General features: G+C 37.3%; 1 protein-coding gene and 1 long non-coding RNA gene across 2 annotated transcripts; one reads left to right on the top strand and one right to left on the bottom strand.

The window, feature by feature from the left end:
• The first annotated feature begins 17,442 nt into the window (after window positions 1–17,442).
• Window positions 17,443–18,038, top strand: LOC133784333 (uncharacterized). Its single transcript, XR_009871284.1, has 2 exons — window positions 17,443–17,476; window positions 17,567–18,038. It is a non-coding gene; the product is annotated as an uncharacterized LOC133784333 (long non-coding RNA).
• A 638-nt stretch (window positions 18,039–18,676) lies between these two features.
• LOC133785708 (uncharacterized) lies at window positions 18,677–22,318 on the bottom strand. Its single transcript, XM_062224926.1, has 2 exons — window positions 22,082–22,318; window positions 18,677–19,015 (listed from the first exon to the last, which is right to left on the bottom strand). Exons 1-2 carry the CDS (start codon window positions 22,316–22,318, stop codon window positions 18,677–18,679), a joined length of 576 nt encoding a protein of 191 aa, XP_062080910.1.
• Window positions 22,319–22,624: the final 306 nt, after the last annotated feature.

Raw genomic sequence — 22,624 nt, 5'->3', positions numbered from 1 at the left:
TCAAGGTACCCGTTGATGGAAAAACTGGCGTTCTGCCTAATCACGGCCTCGCGAAAACTCAGGCCATACTTCCAGTCCCACTCTGTACACGTCATGACCGATCAGCCTCTAAGGCAGGTTTTGCAAAAGCCTGAAGCCTCGGGACGCTTGCTAAAGTGGGCGGTCGAACTCAGTCAGTTCGAGATTTTCTATACTCCCCGAACTACCATAAAAAGTCAAGCCTTGGCCGACTTCGTGGCAGAATGCGCGGGATTCCATGAGATCCTATCAGAAGACTCACCTCAGGTCGCCTCCTCTAGTTCGGCGTGGAAGATCTTCGTTGATGGCTCATCTAACGAGAACGGCTCCGGGGCCGGAATCATTCTGATATCCCCAGAGGGGCATAGATTCCACTCGGCGCTGAGGTTCGGGTTCAAGGCATCTAACAACGAGGCAGAGTACGAGGCCTTGTTAGCTGGACTTAGGATAGCCAGCGAGCTAAAGGCAAGCTCTGTCCAATGCTTCAGCGACTCCCAGCTCGTGGTGAATCAGGTTCTAGGCGAGTATCAGGTGCGGGGTCCCAAGATGGCCTCCTATTTGGCTAAGGTAAAATCCGAACTGTCTACGTTTGGGCAAGGGTCGATCGAACAGATACCTCGGGAGCAGAACGCCAATGCAGATGCTCTCGCCAAGCTCGCCACCTCGGGAGAGACAGAAACCCTGGGGTTGGTGCCAGTTGAGTTCTTGGAGAAACCCAGCATAGACGGAGATCGAGCAGATATTGGAATGATTGACATCAGGCCGACCTGGATGACTCCCATTGTTGAGTACCTCGTCGAGGGCAAGTTACCCGAAGGGCGCAACGACGCACGGCGAGTCCTTTATCAAGCTCCGAGATATACGCTAATCGAGGGGGTGTTGTACCGACGTGGGCATTCCTTACCTCTCCTCCGGTGCGTTCCTCCAAGCGAAGCGAAGGCCATCCTGCAAGAAGTTCATGACGGATTCTGCGGAGATCACACTGGGGGGCAAAGCCTGGCCTTGAAGATCCTTCGGCAGGGTTATTACTAGCTGACTCTGTCCAAAGACTCGATCTCATATGTAAAAAAGTGCGACAAGTGTCAGCGGTTCGCCGCGGTTGCGCGAGCTCCTCCGACCGAGCTAAAAATGATTTCGTCTCCCTGGCCCTTCGCCATTTGGGGGATAGATCTAATAGGCGCCCTGCCCACCGGAAAGGGCGGGGTCCGTTACGCCGTGGTAGCCATTGACTACTTCACCAAGTGGGCCGAAGCAGAGCCGTTGGCGACAATAACATCGAAAAAGGTGCTAGACTTCGTGGTTAAGAGCATCATATGTCGATTTGGCCTACCCAAAAATATCGTCTCCGACAATGGCACTCAATTTGACAGCGACCTGTTCACCGAATTTTGCGAAAGGCACGGAATTGTGAAAAGCTTCTCGTCCGTGGCCTATCCCCAGGCGAACGGCCAGGTCGAGGCTGTCAATAAAACTCTGAAGGCAAGCCTCAAGAAGAGGCTAGATGAGGCAAAGGGAATCTGGCCAGAACAGCTCCCCCAAGTTCTGTGGGCCTATAGGACCTCACATCGGACTCCCACGGGCCACACTCCTTTCTCCCTAACCTTTGGAAGTGAAGCAGTCCTCCCCGTGGAGGTGAAGGTCCTGTCGCACAGGGTCCGGTCCTACGACCAAGACGAGAACCACGAGCTCCTATGCCACTCCTTAGACTTAATGGATGAAAGGAGAGAGGATTCACAACTCCAGCTCGCCCATTATCAACAGAAAATCACTCGCTACTTCAACACTAAGGTCAAAAGACGTGCCTTTAGCGTCGGCGATTTGGTCTTGAGGAGAGTTTTCCTGGCCGGGAAAGATCCCAAAGATGGGGTTTTGGGACCAAGCTGGGAAGGACCATACCAGGTCATCAAAGTCATCAAAGAGGGAACTTATAAGTTAGCTCGACTTGGTGGAGGGGCGGTCCCGCGGACTTGGAATGCTATCCACCAAAAGAAATATTATCAATGAACATTTGTAAGGCCTAGAAGGTCACCTTCCATGTATAAATAAAAATCAAATGTTTCTCGTTATTTGCAAGTGTAATTTTAAAGTAACAACGAAAGTCCCTTTCCCAGTTACTTGGGGGGCATATGGTACCCGGATATATCCAGGTCTCCTTTACGACTTAGGTGTTAATTTTTATCTACGGATAAGAGTTATCACAAACTAAGTCCTATCCTGGTCTTAACCAGGTCATAAAACTTAGAAGTTAACAAAAATTTGTTGACCGCGGTTCTTCTTTAAAGAGCCCGAGATGCGGATAAAAGTTGACGCGAACTAAGTTTTTTCAAAATAAGTTCCTGGTCTTAACCAGGTCATAAAACTTAGAAGTTAACAAAAATTTGTTGACCGCGGTTCTTCTTTAAAGAGCCCGGGATACGGATAAAAGTTGACGCGAACTAAGTTTTTTCAAAATAAGTTCCTGGTCTTAACCAGGTCATAAAACTTAGAAGTTAACAAAAATTTGTTGACTGCGGTTCTTCTTTAAAGAGCCCGGGATGCGGATAAAAGTTGACGCGAACTAAGTTTTTTCAAAATAAGTTCCTGGTCTTAACCAGGTCATAAAACTTAGAAGTTAACAAAAATTTGTTGACCGCGGTTCTTCTTTAAAGAGCCCGGGATACGGATAAAAGTTGACACGAACTAAGTTTTTTCAAAATAAGTTCCTGGTCTTAACCAGGTCATAAAACTTAGAAGTTAACAAAAATTTGTTGACCGCGGTTCTTCTTTAAAGAGCCCGGGATGCGGATAAAAGTTGACGCGAACTAAGTTTTTTCAAAATAAGTTCCTGGTCTTAACCAGGTCATAAAACTTAGAAGTTAACAAAAATTTGTTGACCGCGGTTCTTCTTTAAAGAGCCCGGGATACGGATAAAGTTAACTCGAACTAAGTTCATAAAAATAAAGAGATAAATTCTGACCAAATGCATAAAAATATATATGTAAAACTGGCTGAACAAATTGTCTCGAGGCGGAAACGCCTCACATAAAAAGAAAATTACAATAGAAAGAGTTCAAAATACTTAAACAAGAAGTGTCCTAAGCCCCATCAGTTGGCCCTTTGGAGGTCGCGGTCTCATCCTGCTCCGCCGCGGCAGAGGCCTCTCCAGTCTCCGATGGAGGAACCTCCTTATTCAGGCGAGCTTGAAGCTGCGGCAACAAGAATGCCCAGAGGTCCGGCGGCATGAAAGAAAAGTCCGCGTCCGGATTGTGGGACCAGCAGTGATAGAACAGGTCTTGTAAGGACTGCTCCGACACGACCCGCTCGTCTTTCAGGGCGGCCTGGGCTTCGGCCTTCGCCGCCTCAAGATCTGTCCGCGATGCGGCCAGGGAGTTTTTAAGCTCTAGGTTCTCAGAGTGGATCTTCTCTAGCTCGGCTTTAGAGGCCGCCAGAGCGTCTCTCGCCTCCTGAGACTCCTGGAGGGCGGTCTGGCGATCAGCTTCCAAACCCTCGAGCTGGGCCTTGGTCCTAACAATGCCTCTATAGGCGGCAGCCATGCCCTGCAAGAAAAGAATGATAAATTAGCAAACTGGAAGGAAAAAGGCGGCGTGTGAGTGTTAAAGCCTTAAAAGAAGGGGGCACTTTACCGTTAAGGTCATGTCCATAGCAGACTCTATAACTCGGACCGGGCTCGTTGTTTCGATGGCCCGGAGCTCCTTCTCCCTGATATTGTAATAGTGGCTGACGGCGTAGCTAGCCGACTCATACACCGTACCCCGGAATGCTTCGGGCATCTTCTCCAGAGCCCGGGGGTCGACCTGGATACGCACGTCCGGGGCTGCCGCGGCCAGATTCCCGACCTCTATTACCTCGTCCTGGGCGGCCAGTGGAGATCGTTGGGGTGGCGGGTGCATGAGTCCTGTCCTGGCGACAGGGAGGTTCGCCCCCGCGACCTGGGATGGCGGGGCTTTCTCCTTCTCCTTAGCCGGGGATTTGGTGGAGGCCCCGGCCGAGCTCTTGGACTCGCGAAGCCTCTTTAACCTCAGCCCTGCTGGGGGATTCCCACCGAACACAACGCCCCGCAGACTATTCCCGGGCTGAGACATCTCTTCTGCCAAGAACAAAAAACATGGTTATTAGCAATCATGCAGAAATAAAGACAAAAGGTCCAAAGGCAATGAGAAAGCAAATACTAAGGGAACCCTACCCCCCGAGCTGGAAAAGCCTAGCACGATTATCTCGCGAACTGGCGAAGGTTCTAGGTCCGGTTCTGAATCGGGGCTGGACTCTTCTACGTACTGCCTAATCCCCGGAGCATAGATGCCCCTCTGGAGCGCAGGCCACGTGCGTAAATTGGTCCCGTACTCCTCAAAAATGACCGACCTAAAGGCTAGGGTATTATCTACTACTACGGTACCCTTAGGCCGACTCTCTTGGTTGTCCAGCACGAGCTGGTCAACGCAGTGGAGCAGGAGCGTGTCCAGGTCCGGATTCCTTGGGTGACGATGGACGAGCTGCCTAGGGTTGAACCTAACCAGCCGGGGGTCTGCAGTGGCCCTATCTACGTTCTTAAATAAGTAAGAGTTACCTTGACCGGAAGGACCCGCGGTTGCTCCGGATTGGGCCCACTCCTCGCTCATCCCCTAGGCGACCTCCAAGGTCCTCTTCCTGTTCCTCACCAGAGGAACTTCCTCACCTTCTTCCTCGCCTTCGTCGTCTGCGACCTCCTCCGCGACGATCGGTCTGTTGTCGCGAGCTGGGGGAGGCCCCCGGGGCCTTTTCAAATTCAAAGTCTGATTTGGGAAAATCAGCTTGCAGAATACCATCGTCTCGTCCGTCACGAGCGCGCGGTAGTCTTTCTCACTGGGGGGCAGGTTCGCCAGTGTATCGTATTGACCCCCAAGGGTCACAGACTTTTCGGTCCTCGCGTAAATGGCTGCAAGGTTGGTTGAAATCAGAAGTGGAATAAGGGACGAGCTAAAATAAGATAACCGTTAAAAGGCGAGCTAAATCAAGGATCACTTACGAGGGCGGTTGAAATAGTGATGATCGCAGTTTCGGAACCCAGTTGACATAAAAAACTGGTCTTTGAAGTCGTTTGGATGGCTCGGCAGCTCGATCACTGCTGCTGTGTTAGGGAAGCGTGTTAAGTAATAGAACCCGTCGCCTCGCCCCCGCTGGTCCGAGCTGGCTTTGAGGCAAAAGAAATATAGAATATCAGCAGGAGTGGGGACCTCCCACTCATGCTTTTGGAACAAATACCTCAATCCCGCCAACAGACGGTATGAGTTGGGGGGGAGCTGAAATGGGGCCAACCCCACATAGTTCAGAAAATCAGCAAAATACTGATCCAGGGGGAGGAAGGCCCCTGCCTTGAAGTGTTCCCCGCTCCAGGCCGCGAACGACTCGTCGAGCGGCGTGCAGCTCCGCTCCCCATCCGCAGCAGGTCGGGCGATCACGGAGGTCTTCCCCAGAGGAATGTTGTGGTTGAGGAAGATTTTGGTGATCTTTGCCTGGCTGGTTATCTTCGAGACGATTCTCTCCGCCTCGAAAAACGCGTCAGGGGCCACCTCGGCTTGCTTCTCCACCGCCGGCCCAAAGTGAGGAATTGGCGAGCTGGTCACCACCGCCTTTCCTTTATCCTGCTGGGAGGACGAACTTCCCACATTCTTCTGTGGCAGATTTCTCTTTGGAGCCATCTGGTCGCCTATCGAACAAAAGAAAACACTTTAGAAAAGGCGACCCAAGCAGGAGAGTGAAGCAAGTATTCTGTACACGAGCTGGGGTAAGCCCAGCCCGTGGAGAGTGGTGCCACGCGTTCCAAGGAACACGCGCCTATGCCCCCAACAGATCCCAGATTACTCGGAATTCGTGTGTCAGAGGACTTAGAGTAAAAAATTGCCTTGGGGGGAAAGTTTCAACAAGCAAGGCATGGCAAAACCGCTTTTAAGGCGTATTCCCTAAGCTACCCGGTTTTTGCACCCAAAATTTCTAAGGATCCTACCCAGAAATTGTTCCCAAGAGAGAACCATGGAACCCATATTCTAAGACGATGTCCCATGGCAAGTGTGCCCTAATCTAAGAAGGGCTGTCACCCTCCATATCCGCGCGACCCAGAAAACTTCTGCATGTGGCTACAGTAAAAATTTTTGCCTAAGCTACAGTGGCATGCTTTCAAAAATAAACAAGGACAGGAGACTTACAGTATATGGTTAGATGGTGAGTGAGGTTGTTGCGCTGGTAGGAGCTTCGTTGGCACAGTGGTCTCCGAAGTTTTGAAGGAACTCGTGCGCTTAAGCTTCGTGAACGAAGAAGATGAGAGCAATGGAAATGAGGGTTTTGTTCTTCGGAAGGTCAGAGAAAACAAGGAAAGTTGAGAGGTTTTGAATGGTAAGGTGGCCCGTGCGTGGGATGACCACCCCTTTTTATACACGGGAAGGATCACGTGTAAAAGGCCCTTGGGAGACCCTCCACTCGAAGTGTGAAACGACGGCTGGACAGTAGGCTAGGCCATTTAATGCGGTTCTCGTAGAGTGTACCGTCGCCACCCACGGCGTTCCACGTATCAGACGCATGCGAAAAGCATGGAATGCGAAGGGTTGTGGGAGAAGTCTAAAAGCCCCAACTGTGGTCTCCCATATCTGACGTCATGGACCACGAGCAGGAGCTTGGGGGGCAGATGTACGCCCTGGTTTTCCCACGGGCTGTTTAGCAGGACGAGCCTCGGACTAAACATGATTTAGTCCGAGGCTCCCACAGGCCAGAGGCTTTATTTTCAGGACGGGCCCTTTCTAGCTCGAGGGGGTCCTGTTTCCAGCTCGCTCTTGTTGCACCAGGAGCTGGGAACAACATCCGGCGACCACTGACGGATAAGCTCGGGTTATGAATTGCTCCAGTAATGAGCTTCTCAGGAAGCTCTGACCCTATGGGAAGTCAACACGCAAGATAAACGTGCATAATCCTGCCATCACGTGTCCGATATCCCCCTGACTTCTCGGACACGCAGCAGGAACGTGCGTATTCAGACACCCACGGACAGGTTGGGCCGTGCGGCCCATTATCTCCTTCCATACTGATTAGACCACACTTGTGTGTCAGGTTTAGGAATTAATCATGAATATCACAGACTTGATATGACAAATGGTAAGGTCACGGGATGACCTCCCTACCAATTTCCAGGTGCCTTCTCCTATAAATATGGAGACCCTGGGAGTTGATAGGGGTTGGAAAAATAGTCTTGTAAGAACTATATACTTTGTAAACCAATTACCCAGAAAAGATCAATAATATTGACTAGTGGAGTAGAAGGATTTTAACCTTCGAACCACTTAAAAACGTGTCTGGAGTCACCTAGTTCTTTCCACAAAGATTTCATATCTGCGACGGTTCTACTTTTAAGTACTAATCTCTTTCTCTTCTTCTCTTGATTATCTGTTGCCGAAGAACCGCGTCAACACATAGAAAGATGTAAAAGAAGAAGATCACAGACTCAAAAAAATAATAACAAGAATAACAAAAAAATGAAATAAGAACAATAGAAAGAACACAAACTCTCACACAACCTGAGTGTAGAGTAGTGGGGTGTTGGTATTAAAAATGTAAATCAAAGTTACGCAGCAGAATGAGTCTTTTAAATTTTTTTATTAATACCAGTCATGATCATACATATATAGATATATTAAATCACATACAAATAGATTAGAGATTACCTCTTGTAGCGTATCAAGAATCCACAAATCTTTTTGTATAAATCAACGATTTTCCAATCCAGATTCTGAAAGCTCACACATTGATCTTCCAAACCAATTTTCAAACACACAAGAACGTGTGTGAGCACGTAGGATTCAAAATGTTGATTTAGAACTCTCTAGATGTATTCAACACATGAGATCTAGAGATGTTTGGTTGAGAGAGAAGACTTCGAATAGTTTTCGAGTTTAGAAAAACTATTGCTTTCTTTTTCTACAAGAGGGTCTGATAGTCAAAAATTATGTACACAACTTCTTGAAAAGTATTGATTGTTTTCGGATTTATAGAGATAATTAACTAATTTAATTCATCCTTATTTTATTTAAATAAAACTAATAAGTTATAACATATTTAATTTAAATCATATTTAAAAAGAATAATTAAATATATATAATTAAATAAATAAATTATTTGAAATTCAAAATTCAAATCTCAAGGATAGGGAATATACCTGTGTGGCGCCACTCACTATGCAATACAGTGCGTGGCATGAGCACATTAGGGTTTTCCCTAATTTTCTTAATTTGTTTGTTTAATTAATATTTAAGACAATATATTTATTCCAAAATAAATATCAGTTAATTCAAAATTAACTTTATTTAAAAATATCAGTTTTAATAAATAAACAAATATCTTATTATAAATAAGATAATTATTAACATCTCTTTATATTAATCTAAACATGATTAATATTTATTTAACCTATAGTTTTTTAAAAAAAACTATATAGCTAAATAATTAATTATTTCATAATTAATCAATTGCCAAAAATGATGACATAATTATTTTCTTGCCCTGGAAAATTAATTTCTTTGCAATTAAGTCATTCTCTCTGCAAATATTTCTTTTGACATATTTACCATTGATAGTGTAGGACAGAGGTGATTTAGGGACCATGGACCTATAATACGAAGCTCCAATAAATCGGATTATTAATTAAACTCTTTAATCTAATCATTTTATTTATTAATTATATTAGTACTCCACTATAAATATGGAATTGCACTCTAAGTATTTATAGAATTATATATATAGAGTTTTCTCTTGTAGTCCGTTGATATAATCAATAAATGTAGTATTGTCCTCTATTTATTGGTTCGTTAATTAGAGCTGGTCAAGATTACCATTTTACCCTTAGAATTACCTCTTGATCCTTAAGTACCATTAATTCACTAGCGAATAATTAATCTATAATCAAATTATAGATTTGAGCTCAATAACTATTCAGTTATAGAATTAACCCTTAAGAGAACCAATATTCGATCTGTTAGGAAAGTATGATTCCATTATTGCAAATCATGTTCCCAACCATTCATGATATTGAATCTCCAAAACAAAAGTCATTGGCCTCATTATACTAAGAAACATTAATGAGTGAATCAAAAGATCCAATAAACACAAACAGGAGTTCATGAATATTCAAGATTTAGAGTGATCTATAAATTATCATCTATTATGATAAGAATTAAATCTTTATGTCAAACGACAAGTTTATAAAGATAATTAATTCTCACCAGTCCTATTATATATAATCTCTATTATATACATCACATTTATTAAGATATCTATCCACATTAGTAATTTGAATCTAGATCATTTGCATCTCGTATGCTTAGTAAACCGCATTAGTAACCATTCATTAACGATTTCTTACTTTAATATGTTACTGACTATTTTATTCATTATATATGATCTTAATTCTCTCGTACTAATACAAGATCATATTCTGATAAATGAATAATGAATTTTCTTGATATTATTATATAATTAATTCGAACGATAATCATAACATTCAAATATAATAAAATTGTACTTTTATTAAAATTAATAAAATGTCTTTACATGCTTTTAAGGCATTAATCCTAAAATGAGGATCACAAACTTGAATAAGGTTCAAGACATTTGTCCAAAATCTTATTTCCCCATATTCTTTAAGCACTAAGGGTTCTCATAAGGATATATCTCTCCAGATTTATCATATCTCTATGATGTATTTTTCAGTTAAGTGCTTTGTAGATAGAAAATTATGTGTCTTGTAAGTGAGCATTAGACTCCTATTTATAGATTTTTGAGACACCCTTTGAATTTCAAGTTCTACCAACCTCCATGGCTGTTACCAATATTTAATTGGATGTTTATGAAATTAAAATGAAGATTTGAGAGTTACTTGAGATGTTAAAACCGTTCAATTTGGAGAAAACTGAAAATTGAAATCGGCTGGCAGCATCCCAGACTGCGGCCTGGGACATGCCTGGTCGTGGCTGCTTGCTTCTGACTCCCAGGCAGTAGTCTGGGAAGCTTATGGCCGCGGCCACCAGGCTGTTATAGCCTCCAAATTTTAGTTTTTCCAAAAACGTCACAATCTCTTCCCACATGATTTTATAACCTCCATACACCTAATGAGAGTTAAAAACATGTCTTCAATATCCACATCACATAATGGCTCTATGAAATTCAAACACAAATGTGTAACTCTCAATCTACATATTATTGGGTAATATTTGGGGGATATAAATTTGTAACTGATTTTGTAACTCCAAAATATGTTACATTTGGACACACTAACACACACATGTATCCCATTTTGTAACTCTCAATAATATGTTACAATGTGTGACAAGTCACATTTGTCATATTATTTAATCTAACCTTATATTATATGAAATAATATAACATTCCCCTACTTAGATCAAATAATCACTTTTTGTGACACTTATTTAATCAATCAAACATTATATTAAAATATAATATCCAATCCAATCCACACTAGTTCAAAACCAATCCAAAAATGCGGATTGGATTCATCACTTTAAAAAAAAAAAAAAAAAAAACTTAGACTATTTATTAATTTTGATACGTTTTTTTTGCTATAACTTATCATTTCAATTTCTGTAAAACAAAATTAGCAATTATTTAATAACTCAAATAATAAAATTAAATATCACATTCATATTTAAATTTGATACAACAAATAAACTTAAAGTTTATAATTTAAAAAATAAGATGCTTTTACTTGTTTAGGTAAATTTTATATTATTGTTTTTTTATATCAAATATATTAAAATATAAAATTTTTATTTCATTTATAAATATTTAAAAAATTATTATATATATATATATATAAAGTGTAGATTGAATTGATTACTTTCAACATTGAAACTACACTTGTGCATATTTTAATTTTTTCAATCCAACATAATCCAATCCGCACTTTATAATAAAATGTTTGAACTCTATTTTCAGTACCATAAATTACCTAGAAATTTTTGAAAATTGGTAGGATGGTATTGTAAATACAATGTATACAATTATATAAAAAGATTTGGATTACTATCTAAGTGCCAAAAACACAAGGAAGTACATCAATGCTCCCCTTTAGGGGAGTAACTACAGGCACCCCCATACTTAAATATTACTTCTAATTATTTAAAGAATAAATAACATTTTTGCCCTCTGAATTTTTGACACTACCAGATTGTGCCCTCTAAAATATGCGGTCGGTTAAAATTTCTCTCTGAACTATTGATACTATCATATCGTACTCATTGTTATGATTTGCATAAAATAATTAGCATTTTTGCCCCCCGACCTTTGACAACTACCAAATTGTAATTATAAAAATTTAAAAATATATTTTTCTATTAGTTCTTAAAAAATTAAAGAAAAATTATTTAAAAAATTCAATAAAAGACTAAAATTATTTGAAATTCCTTTTAAAAACATTTAAGTTTTAAAAAAAATTAACAGAAAAACTAAATTGTTAAAATTAAAAAAACATATTCCCTTTTTCTTCTTTATTTTTTTTTATTATTTTTTCTAATTACTTTCTATTCTTTCATTTTTGCCCCCTAAAATCATTTAAAAATAAATATATAAAACTTAATTAATTTAAAATATTGGGAAAAATGAAAGAATAGAAAGTAATTTAAAAAATATATTAAAAAGAAAAAAAAAGAAGGGAATATGTTTTTTTTTTATTTGTAACAATTTAGTTTTTCTTCTAATTTTTTTTAAACTTAAATGTATTTAAAATGAATTTTAAATAATTTTACTCTTTCATTGATTTTTTAATTTTTTTTTAAGAATTAATTAAAAAATAGATTTAAAATTTTAATAATTAAAGGGAGTACAATTTTGTAGTTGTCAAAGTTTGATGGGTAAAATGCTAATTATTTCATGCAAATTGTAACAGGAGGTACGATCTGATAGTTTCAATAGTTCAGGAAATTTTTTTAACAGACCGTATATTTTAGGAGGCGCAATCTGATAGTGTTAAAAGTTAAGAGGCAAAAATACTATTTATTCTTTTTTAAATACAAATAAAATATCAATTTTAATAAGATTTGAGTTTATTAGTTTATAGAAATTTAGTTTACATATACATTTTTTTAACTAAATTAAGATCATATCCAATGCAGATGCAAGAAAAGTGTTAAATTTAGCACATAAAGTTATAAATGATATATTTAGCACAACTTTTATAATTATGCTCCAACGCGCATAAATATAAAAGTGATGTGAAAATAATTTTTGATTAATAATTATTTAATATTTATTGGAAATATAAAAAAAATATATTTTTTATTTTTTAATGGAAATAATAAATATATTGTTGATATAAATTTGGATCAACATTTAGCACACAAGTGTGCAATGCATAGAGATTTGCACTTTCATGAGAGATCCTCTAAACCATATAAAATTACCAACCTCAACTTAAAATAAAATTAGTATTCACATTAAACACAATTATCCAACTATTTTTTTTAGTATTTAGGTATAGCTTTTGTTCATTTTTTTAAGTTTATTTATTTTAAAAATAAACCAGCTTTTATTAATTTTGTTTTATTATTAAACATTTTTGTAATTTTTAGTTTTTATTTTCCACGCTAACCCAATCAAGATTTGTCACGTATTATGTATTAGGAACTACATAGAGAGAACTTAATTACTAATATTCAAGATTATTATTGTAAAAAAATGGAGAAATAAATGCAACAAATCTAAAAAAAGTTGGGGATTTACATTACAAATTTATAATCAATCTATAGTTAACGACTAGAGACTTATGACTGCACTGTTTCACTAACGTTCGAAATTATTATCGTAAAAAAATAAAGAAATAAGAATTAAGAATATAATAAACCTACGAGATTAAAGATTTTATTTTATTGATTTAAGCATTAAAGTGCTTTTCTTATTATAAAAATGCATTATAGTGCTTTTAGGTATACTCATTAAAGGTTTCCATAATTTCATTTCCATGATTAAAATTCATATGAAAATAATTTATTATTAGATATTTTTGGATCTAACACTAAGAAAAATTCATAATAAATTATTAATGTTTTTATTTATTTGTAATATAGTCATTGATTTTAGGAAGAATATCAAATAGGCCCTATATGTTATAAAATTATTTAATTCGATTTTGTGTTTTGTTAAATTATATTTCAGACTATGTATTTTACAAAATAAATCAAAATAGTTCTCCTAATATGATTTTAGGTCAAAATAATTTCAAATATAAAATTAATTGTTGGGTCTTCAGCGATGCGATGAGTTCAGAGAAGCAGCCAATGTGATTGAGGAACAAACAAGAAAAAATTATATTTAAAATTATTTTGATTAAAATCGGATTCATGGTACTATTTTGATTTGTTTTGTTTGACAAAGTCCAAAATATCATTTAGCAAAACATAAAATCCAATTGTTAACTTTTGAAAACACCCGAGCTAATTTAGTACTTTATTTTATTTATTATAAATTAATTGACATGTTTACAAGTTATTTTAAAATATAAATATGAGAAATTCTACAATGCACCTTATTTTTTGATGTACCGGTACACCTCCTTTTATTTTCGGTACCAGAATTATTTTTGGCGTAATTTTGTTTTATGATCATATACATTGTAGTTATTTAGAACATCTTGCAAATTTTCAAAAAATTCCGAATAATTTATAGTGCTGAAAACATGGTTCAAATAGTTTGTTGCACGAGTGACTGTTTTATTTTATGCAAGTGAAAAGTAACACGTTTGAACTTTGTTTTTGACACTGTAAATGATTCAGAATTTTATGAAAATGTTCTAAATAACTACAATGTACACTATCATAAAAAATATTGCGCAAAAAATCATCTAAATACCTAAAATAAGAGTGTGTGCACCAATACATCCAAAAATAGGGGGTGTATTGAAGAAACACCCTAAATATTATGAACATTTTGCCAATTAACTACAATTCATCAAGGTTATTACACCACTATCATTTGAAAATAACACAAAAATAGTAAGTTCCAATTAAACATAACTACATTCGTGTCAAAATTCTCTCATTCTTCGTAACATGACTAAATATTCGGATTGGCTTATTTAACTCAATATTATTCTTATAAAAAAACATGTATGTGATCATGTATGATGTATTATTATATGTAAATTGCATGAATTAAACTAATAACTTATTTCAATTTGCTTTATTTTTCTTAAAGAATTTTTTTTAAGCATATAAACAAGTTGTATATGAGAAATAAGCAAATAGTATTTGAGTCTTTTTTTTTTTTTTTTGAGAAAAAGAATAAATAGATTGTATTTTTAATCTAACATAATTTGATATGATTAACATGTAGAGTTTGAATAATCATATGTATAATTTAGTGATACTCTACAATTCTTCTCACAAAGAGTAGATCTCAAATTTGAAATCTCCAAATCCAACCTAAAAAAAAATGCAAAGTTTACCACAAATTGTCAGCCCATTAATTAACAAACGGTAATTTTAAGAAAAAATTATTGTAGGTTACGTGACAAGGGAAGAATATGAATGAGATGGTTAACAAAAAAAATATTATGTTTACTATTATGAAATGTAGAGTTTTTTAATATATATTTTTATTTTTAAATTAATTAAATTTTATAATTACTAGGATTTTAAAAATGGCAAAAAAATTGATTTTTTAAAAATTGATTTTAACCTTGTGATACTTTTTTTTTTATATATTTAGCCATAAGTAAATACAAAATTTAAGTATTTTAACCGCAATTTTTCTAGACAAAATAAGACTTTGGTACTTATGAAATTGAAATAAAAGTAAGGTTTTGATACTTTTACTGCTGATTTTATTTTTGTATTTATCTGTAAGTAAATACAAAATTTAATAATTTTACCGGAAACTTTCTTTACCATTAAATGATAAGGTAGCATTTTTTACCCTATGCATTTGTTATTAACCTTGATTAATTATTTTGATTGGTGATATATAAAACACTTTGGGCCTGTTTGGTATTGTTTTCTGTTTTTTGTTTTCAAAATTTTATTTTCAGAAATAAGAACAGAAAACTGTTTTTGTAGTTTTCAAAAAATAAGAGTTGTTTGGTTAATGTTTTCTAAAAACAATTTTTTTAGTTTTATTTTTTTTAAATCTTAAATAAAAAATTAACAAATATATTTATAAAGAGAAAAATATTTTAAAAATTTGTAATAAATAATGAGATAAAATAATTTGAAAGAAAAAATGATGAAAAATAAAAAGTAAAGTTAGGAAAAAAAACTTGAGAACAACAGAAAACAACTTTTTGTTGTTCTCAAAATTTTATGTTTTTTGTAACTTTGTTTTTAAAAATTGTTTTCTGAAAACAATGTCAAACACCCCTACTTGTTTTCAAAAAACAGTTTTTAGCTTTTAAAAACAAAAAATATTTTTTTAGTTAAGGTGCCAAACACCCTCTTTGTTTCTTTCTGTCTACAAATTGTTGAGTGGATCAGTTTATTTCTTTATCCACGAATAATGCATGGCTTGGCTTGGCTTGGCTTAATTGGTGTGGATTTATCCTCGTGTATTGTGTTGCCACATGGTTTAGTGGTGCCTTTTCGTCTAATTAATGTCTGAAGTCCAGAAAAGACGTACTAGATTGTACTTAACCCAAAATATAAATATAATAAGAACAAAAAAAACTACCATAATTAACCCTTAAAATTAATGGTATGTGATAAATAAATAAACGTGCATATACACGTAAGACAAATAATTATTTTTACCATTTCTTCTTAGTTCAAAAAATGGTTATTTTTTCAACTTGAAGATGGGTATCTAATAAGATATAAATTACTTATTAAGTTCTTATTTCTTTTCTAAGCAAGTTATAATTGTTCAAATATGTCTTAATCTTTGACAAATACTTACACAATCCTTTGATATTAAATATTCCAAGAAACTTTTGTATATATAAATATATATATATCTTGCTTCTTCAAAAGATGACCTAATTATATAATATAAATTAACTCTATGGTGCTATTTCAATGGAATTAATACACAGATGGGTCTACCTCAAGGAAAATACAAAATAATGGCCTTTCTTTCTATCCAATGGAGTGAGGGATATATGGGAGCAGAGACAATAGCACTTTTATATTATAAAAGATACAACATAGGAGTATAACTCATCACCTTTTTTCTTCAACAAAAAGCCAAAGACAAAGTTTTAGGAAAAAAATAAAATAACAGAAAGAAAGATTGGTGATTTTTTAAAAAAATTATTCAAAAAATAAAAGATGGTGAGATTTTAGTTTGAGCAGCATATATTGTTACATATACAACTTCAGCGGATGCTTATGACAACTGTAATTAAATTGTTCAGGTAGTTAGTTTAGTTATAATTTTGGACTTTCGGGTTGTTAATGGAAGCTCAATATAGAGATTAGTCATAATTTCATTTCTTCAAACACTTGTTAATCTCTTGCTTTCCTTTATTTCTCTCTGCTTCGTTTTCTCAAGTTATGTACATAGTGATTTTGTTTTAAGACACTGTTACAAAAAGCATAGTTGAGTACAAAATGGTGGCTTGACTACTTTAGTGTCTCCCTGGGTCTGGGACTGTGACCGCTCAAACTTTATTCTACTCATGCCATTGTTGATATTTTAATGTAAATTTTCTCAATGATTCTAAAGAATAGTATATTGATTCAAGGAAATAAGAAGGAAAAAAAAATACTCTTCTTACTTTTGGAAATTGGATGCTTTTGGTACTATACATTCAATGATTCAAAAATGTAAAGCGCCTATTAGTAGTGCCTTTTTCTCTTTCTCCAAAGAGAAAAGAAGCATAGGAACCAACTTTTTTATTTCCTTTTAAGAATGGTATTTTATAGGGATATTTGCGGCAATAATGCCTATGTAGTTCAGTTTATTGCACTTAAATGCTTATGTAAAACTTTTTGCGGCAATAATGCATACCGTTACGATTTTAGAGCAGACGTTGGTCCCTGGGCCGTTAGGGGTATATTTGATATACGTGTCACGACCCGATTGGGTTAAATTATTAAAATTTAAAAACAAAAACAATTAATGGTTGTGGTTTTTAATTAAAAACAAAAAAAGAAAACTAACCGTGATTAATTAATATAACCGAAAAAACCGTTTGTCTAAAACCAAGTTCTAAAACTAATCTAAAACAAAAAAAACTCAAAACTCCATACCCAGAAAAACGATGAAGATGAAGCTTTCCCCCCGACCACACCCAGACGATCCACCCCCGACAGTATAGCACGTGAACCCAGTAGAATAAAACTTGTAATTCCTTCGAATTGGGGGTTAGGGCATCTTTTGCATCGGGTTAATGGAGAACGGAAAAAATTGCCATTATCGACCACCAAGGCCAGTGGTAGAAAGAACGGCTTGGACAAACAAAAATTCTGGGCGAAGATTCAGAACATGCAACAAGTATCGGGTAAGATCTCCATTTGTTTTTGTAATCTGATTAATTGAATAAATGGCTATGGGTGTTCACTAGAAATTTTGTATGTTTTGGTCAACTCAGATTCATGGTGGGTGTAATTTCTTTGAATGGATAGACCCTCCAATGTGCCATCGAGCAAAGGTGGTCATCCCTGGACTACTAAGAAAAATTGGTGACCTTGAAACTGAAATCACATCCCTAAGTACGACAACTGACATTGGAAGTCATCGGCAATGCAGTGGTTCTTCAAATGGATTTGAGACACAATCTCACAACCTTCAAAATGTTGGAAGAGAAAGCTGTGAAAGTTGTGCTGAAAGCAGGGGTAGAGTAAATGATGGAGGTCGAATGCAGTGTTACTACTTTTTGAATACTATGTATTTTGCTGTAATTCTATTGGTTGTGGTTATTTGGGCTACAAAATCAAAGTAGAAGTTGTTGGTATTGTTAGTTTATTTTTGGGTAATCTTCATGTGCAGTATTGACAATGACAAAGCTATTGCACCCTAGGCATTGATTTGTAATGAATTTTGTTGCAAAATGAAACCCCAAATCAATGTAATCTATCTTGGTCTATTTTGAATTCAGTATTCTAGTTGATGTATTTTGTGAAATAAATATGATCAACAACTAGTTACATTCATTACCATAAGAGATAGGTACAAAAATATAGGCCTAAAAAGCCAAATGTATCTGATCTGTACATGACCAATATCATGGCCAGCATGACCCTGTCATGACTCAAAAAACAGACACCAAAATACATGACTCTAAAATGGTCAACATAACAGACACCAAAATACAAGATTCGACCACTAGTTCAAAATAAAATCAAAAGAAGAAACTCCTTCCAGTCAGACAGTATCGGGTTGAGCATTGGTTGCACCACTAGTTCCTCCTTTAGCATGTTGTTTCAGTCTTCTTTCCTTCCTTAAAAGTGTGGATTCAATTGGGTTCTGCAGTGGTGGATGACCTCGCTTTTTGACCACACGATTCTAAAATAGGTTGAACAAACAAATATTTAGCTCCAAATTCACAAAACAATGATAAAGCAACTAATCAATGATAAAAATTATCTGGACTGAGAAGAAAGCATAAAGTTTATACCTCAACCACCTTAGTAGATTTGCATGTTTCTCTCCTGTGGCCTGTTTTCAGACAATTGCTGCATGTTTTAACTTGTCCAGTTCTTCAAGCTTTCTTTAAAGCAGGTGGAGGTTCATCTGTCTCCCTTCTCCTAGCTTTCTTAGGTCTTCCAGGCAGCTTCGTCTCAGGTGGTGGATCAATTGGGTTGAGTCCTGTCTGAGGCCACATATCTGGACTAGGCATAGGATGCACACTCTGTTCATATGCTTTTTGCAATGATTCTTTTTTATAGAATCCATGGACATAATCAAAGACATTACCTCCCATGAACCAGATAGTAGCTCTTGCATGGCCACAAGGAAGCCCAGATAGTTGAAACCTCCTACATGTACAAGTTCTGAATTCCAAATCGACAACCAAGGCACTACCATTGCTGCATTGAACCTGAAACTGAAACTTGTCAGACCTAGTAACCAGACAATGCTTTGCAACCTCTTTTTTCTTCTAAATTATCTTCAAAATTCTCTTCCCCACAGGTTGAGTCATCTTCTCCAACTCAGCTTTTTTGTTATAAAACCGAGACATCAACCAAAATCTAATTTTCTCTAGTAAAGTTATAATTGGCTTGTCGCGAGCATCAAGTATGGCTGCATTGAAACTCTCACACAAATTATTCACCAAAATGTCACATTTTGGGTAGTCTGAAATATGTGACTTAGTCCATTCTGTGGGGTTCTTCCTTGTAATGCCTTAAATTTCCTAATAAGGTTTAGGACCTTGATTAGGAGGCCGGGAGGGCCATAAATGATTTATTATAGTATTTGATGATTATATGCATGTTTACGTGAATTATATTATTATATGATGGTGAATGCATGCATATGGGCTCATATGTTAATTATGAGGGTAATTTGGCCACTGTGGACGTAACTGTATATATTGGGTGCATGGTTGTGATTAATTAATATAGCCACATTATAAGGTGGATTGGTTCGAGCTAATCGACATGAGACGATCATGAGATGTAAGTGTTCGGTCTAGTCATAACGGGTTTAAGTTCGGGGCTCGGGGTGAGTCTCGGGGTGAATTTAATGATTAGAGCATTACCGGGAATTAAAGGGTAATGGGATATGATTTATTGGTAATTGGGAATATTGAGAATAGCAGGAATTGGAGAGCGTTAATTATAATTAACGAGATAGGCGGGAAATGACGATTTTACCCTTGGAAGTCTTTAAAGGGGTTTATTTGGCCTAGGGGCAATATGGTCTTTTGACCTTAAGGATTTATATCAGCCTTGGGAGTTTTAGAAGGCTGTGGAAATATAATAAAACAGAGCCATCCTCATCCTCTCTTCCTTTCTCTCCCGTACAAGCTTCTCCCTTCACTTTTCTTTGATTTTTGAGAGCCCAAATTGAGGAATTGAGCTAGGAGATCAAAGGTGGGAGCTAGGGAACTTGATTCAGACATTTAAGGGGATTCAAAATCGTTTTTAAGGTGAGTTCTAGCCATTGAATTCAGGTTATGCTCTGTTTTCCTTTTGGTTTTCAGCTTGTGATTTTTGATGTAGAAAGAGGGAATCAAGGGGAGTTTTTGTGTATGTTTGGTTGGGTTTTGATGAGGGGGAGTTATGGGTGATGTTTAGAGATTTAATTGAGTGTTTGGAGAAGGTTTGGAACTAGTTTGAAGGCTTGGTTCTAAGGGAATATGCAGGGGAGGTCGAGTTGGTGCGTTGCTGATTTTTGGCTGACCTGGGTAATGAGCCGCGGCCTGGCTTTTGTGTGTCGCGGCCTAAGGTGTCTTTTGAGGCAGAAATGCCTCTATCAGGGGGATGAGCCGCGGCATGGCTGTGGTGAGCCGCGGCCCATCAGGGCAGATTTGACCAAAATTGTGTTTTTAGCCTAGGGATGCTTACCATAGGCCTCGGGGTTGAACCTAGTACCCGGTTAAGTGGGGATTGATGTCCCGGAGGCTAGATATTGGTTTGGGAACTTATGTTGACAATTTTTATTGATGGTATCTTATATTTGGTTATGACTAGGTGACCGCTAAAGGACTAAAGGTTGATAGTTCTCAAGGGTCGTTCTTTAAATCATTCTAGCTCGACTTTGAGGTAAGAAAACTGCACCCTGTGTATATGTGACATGCATGGCTATTATTGATGCATGTTGGTTGATTATTGAATATGACATGCATGGCTATTATGATGCATGTTGGTTGATTATTGAGTATGACATGCATGGCTATCCTTGATGCATGTTGGTTGATTATTAAGTGTGACATGCATGGCTGTTATTGATGCATGTTGGATTGCTGGATATATTGCATATGATGCATGAGAAACATGTGACTAGGACATGCTTTGTATACTGAGTATGATATCGTCCAGAGCTTGAGCCTCTGTGTTTATGCATGGTTCTAATTGTACTAATACCTGTTAGTAAGCATGCTGAATACCTTGTTTATGGATATTGAACATGTGATATATGACTGGCGGCATGGCTTACTTGTGTATGACACTGACTAGTCAGGGACCGACTCTAAAGTCGAGAATCACGCATTGAATGGCTCTATGGCATTAATGCTAGACCGACCCTAAGGTTGATGAATCATGCATTGAATGGCCCCATGGCATTAATGCTGGACCGACTCTAAAGTCGAGAATCGTGCATTGAGTGGCTCTAAGGCACTAATGCCAGCCCGACCCTAAGGTCGACGATCACGTATTGAATAGCTCCATGGCATTAATGCGGGACCGACCCTAAGGTCGAAGAACTTATGAGCGCTTGCCTGGTCTACGACCAGATGACTATAGCCAAGGTATATGACCCCGGTGACCGTTTGTCACATGGCTAAGGGATGTTGTCCAAAGTTTCGACTCTAGAGTCGTGAGGAAGGTTATGTTGGTGACTAATCACCTTGCACCTGTCCTAATCAAACTTAAGAAAGGATCACTTATCAGTTAAGCCCTGGTGACCCTATCGTCACATGGCTAGAAGGAGCGATGCTCATTATTGTGACTTTTGGCTATTGTCACCTATTTGCTTGGACTGATAGTCCTGAATGGTTATTATGATCGTTGTTGATATTATATCATGCTTTATTGTGTTTTCTTGCTGGGCTTTGGCTCACGGGTGCTATGTGGTGCAGTTAAAGGCAAGAGGAAGCTGGACCATCCTTGAGTTGAAGAGCTTAGGTGATGATGTGTACATATGCAGCTGCTCGTCCACCACGACTGAGGTTTAAAGTGGAACTAGGGTTGAGCCCTGTTTTGCCGCTTAGAACGGCCTGTTGTAAATATTTTTTCTGTAATAGACTCTGAAATTATATTTTCGGGATCCCAAAGTATATATATTAAACGTTCTAGTGAAACGTTACATCTTAACCAAAATGTTTAATCCCTAAACCGCTAATCATACTTAGTTCACGATTTTGGCCAAACGACTCGATTAGCGAGTTTAGCACTGTTTATAAGGCACACCGTAACGGTCCCAGGAGTTGGGGCGTTACATTCCCTGCCAGCCAATTGTAAGCACCATCCGAGACATTCTTGACTTCTTGCATTGCTCGAGCAAACTCAGCTTGTGTTGTAGTATTAGCTGCTGCCCACAAAAGTTGCTTAAGTAAAAGTCCAGGATATTCCTTTTTAAAGTTAGCATGAAGATGTCTAACACAAAACCTCACCTCACACCCACTAAAGATGGCTCCCACTGCATTTTCTAATCCTTTTTGACGATCACTCATCATTGTCACTTTGGTGGGACTCAAACTCCCAATATCAGCCTTCAATAGCTCCAAGAACCAAGTCCAAACCTCAGTGTTTTCCTTTTCAGCAACACAGTAGGCAATGGGAAACATGGAGTATTACCGTCAATGCCTACTGCAGCCAATAAAATGCCCTTACAATATCCTTTTAAAAAGCAGCCATCAAGACCAATTAGAGGTCTACAACCCTCCAACCAGCCATCTCTACATGCCTTAAGACAAATATAAATACGCTGAAATTGCCTTCTCCCATTAACCAAATCAGTTTTCAACTTCACAGTAGAGCCA

The sequence above is a fragment of the Humulus lupulus genome, chromosome 6 (genome assembly GCF_963169125.1).
Source record: "Humulus lupulus chromosome 6, drHumLupu1.1, whole genome shotgun sequence".
Taxonomy (NCBI): Eukaryota; Viridiplantae; Streptophyta; class Magnoliopsida; order Rosales; family Cannabaceae; genus Humulus; species Humulus lupulus.
This window is presented reverse-complemented; position numbering and strand designations above follow the sequence as displayed.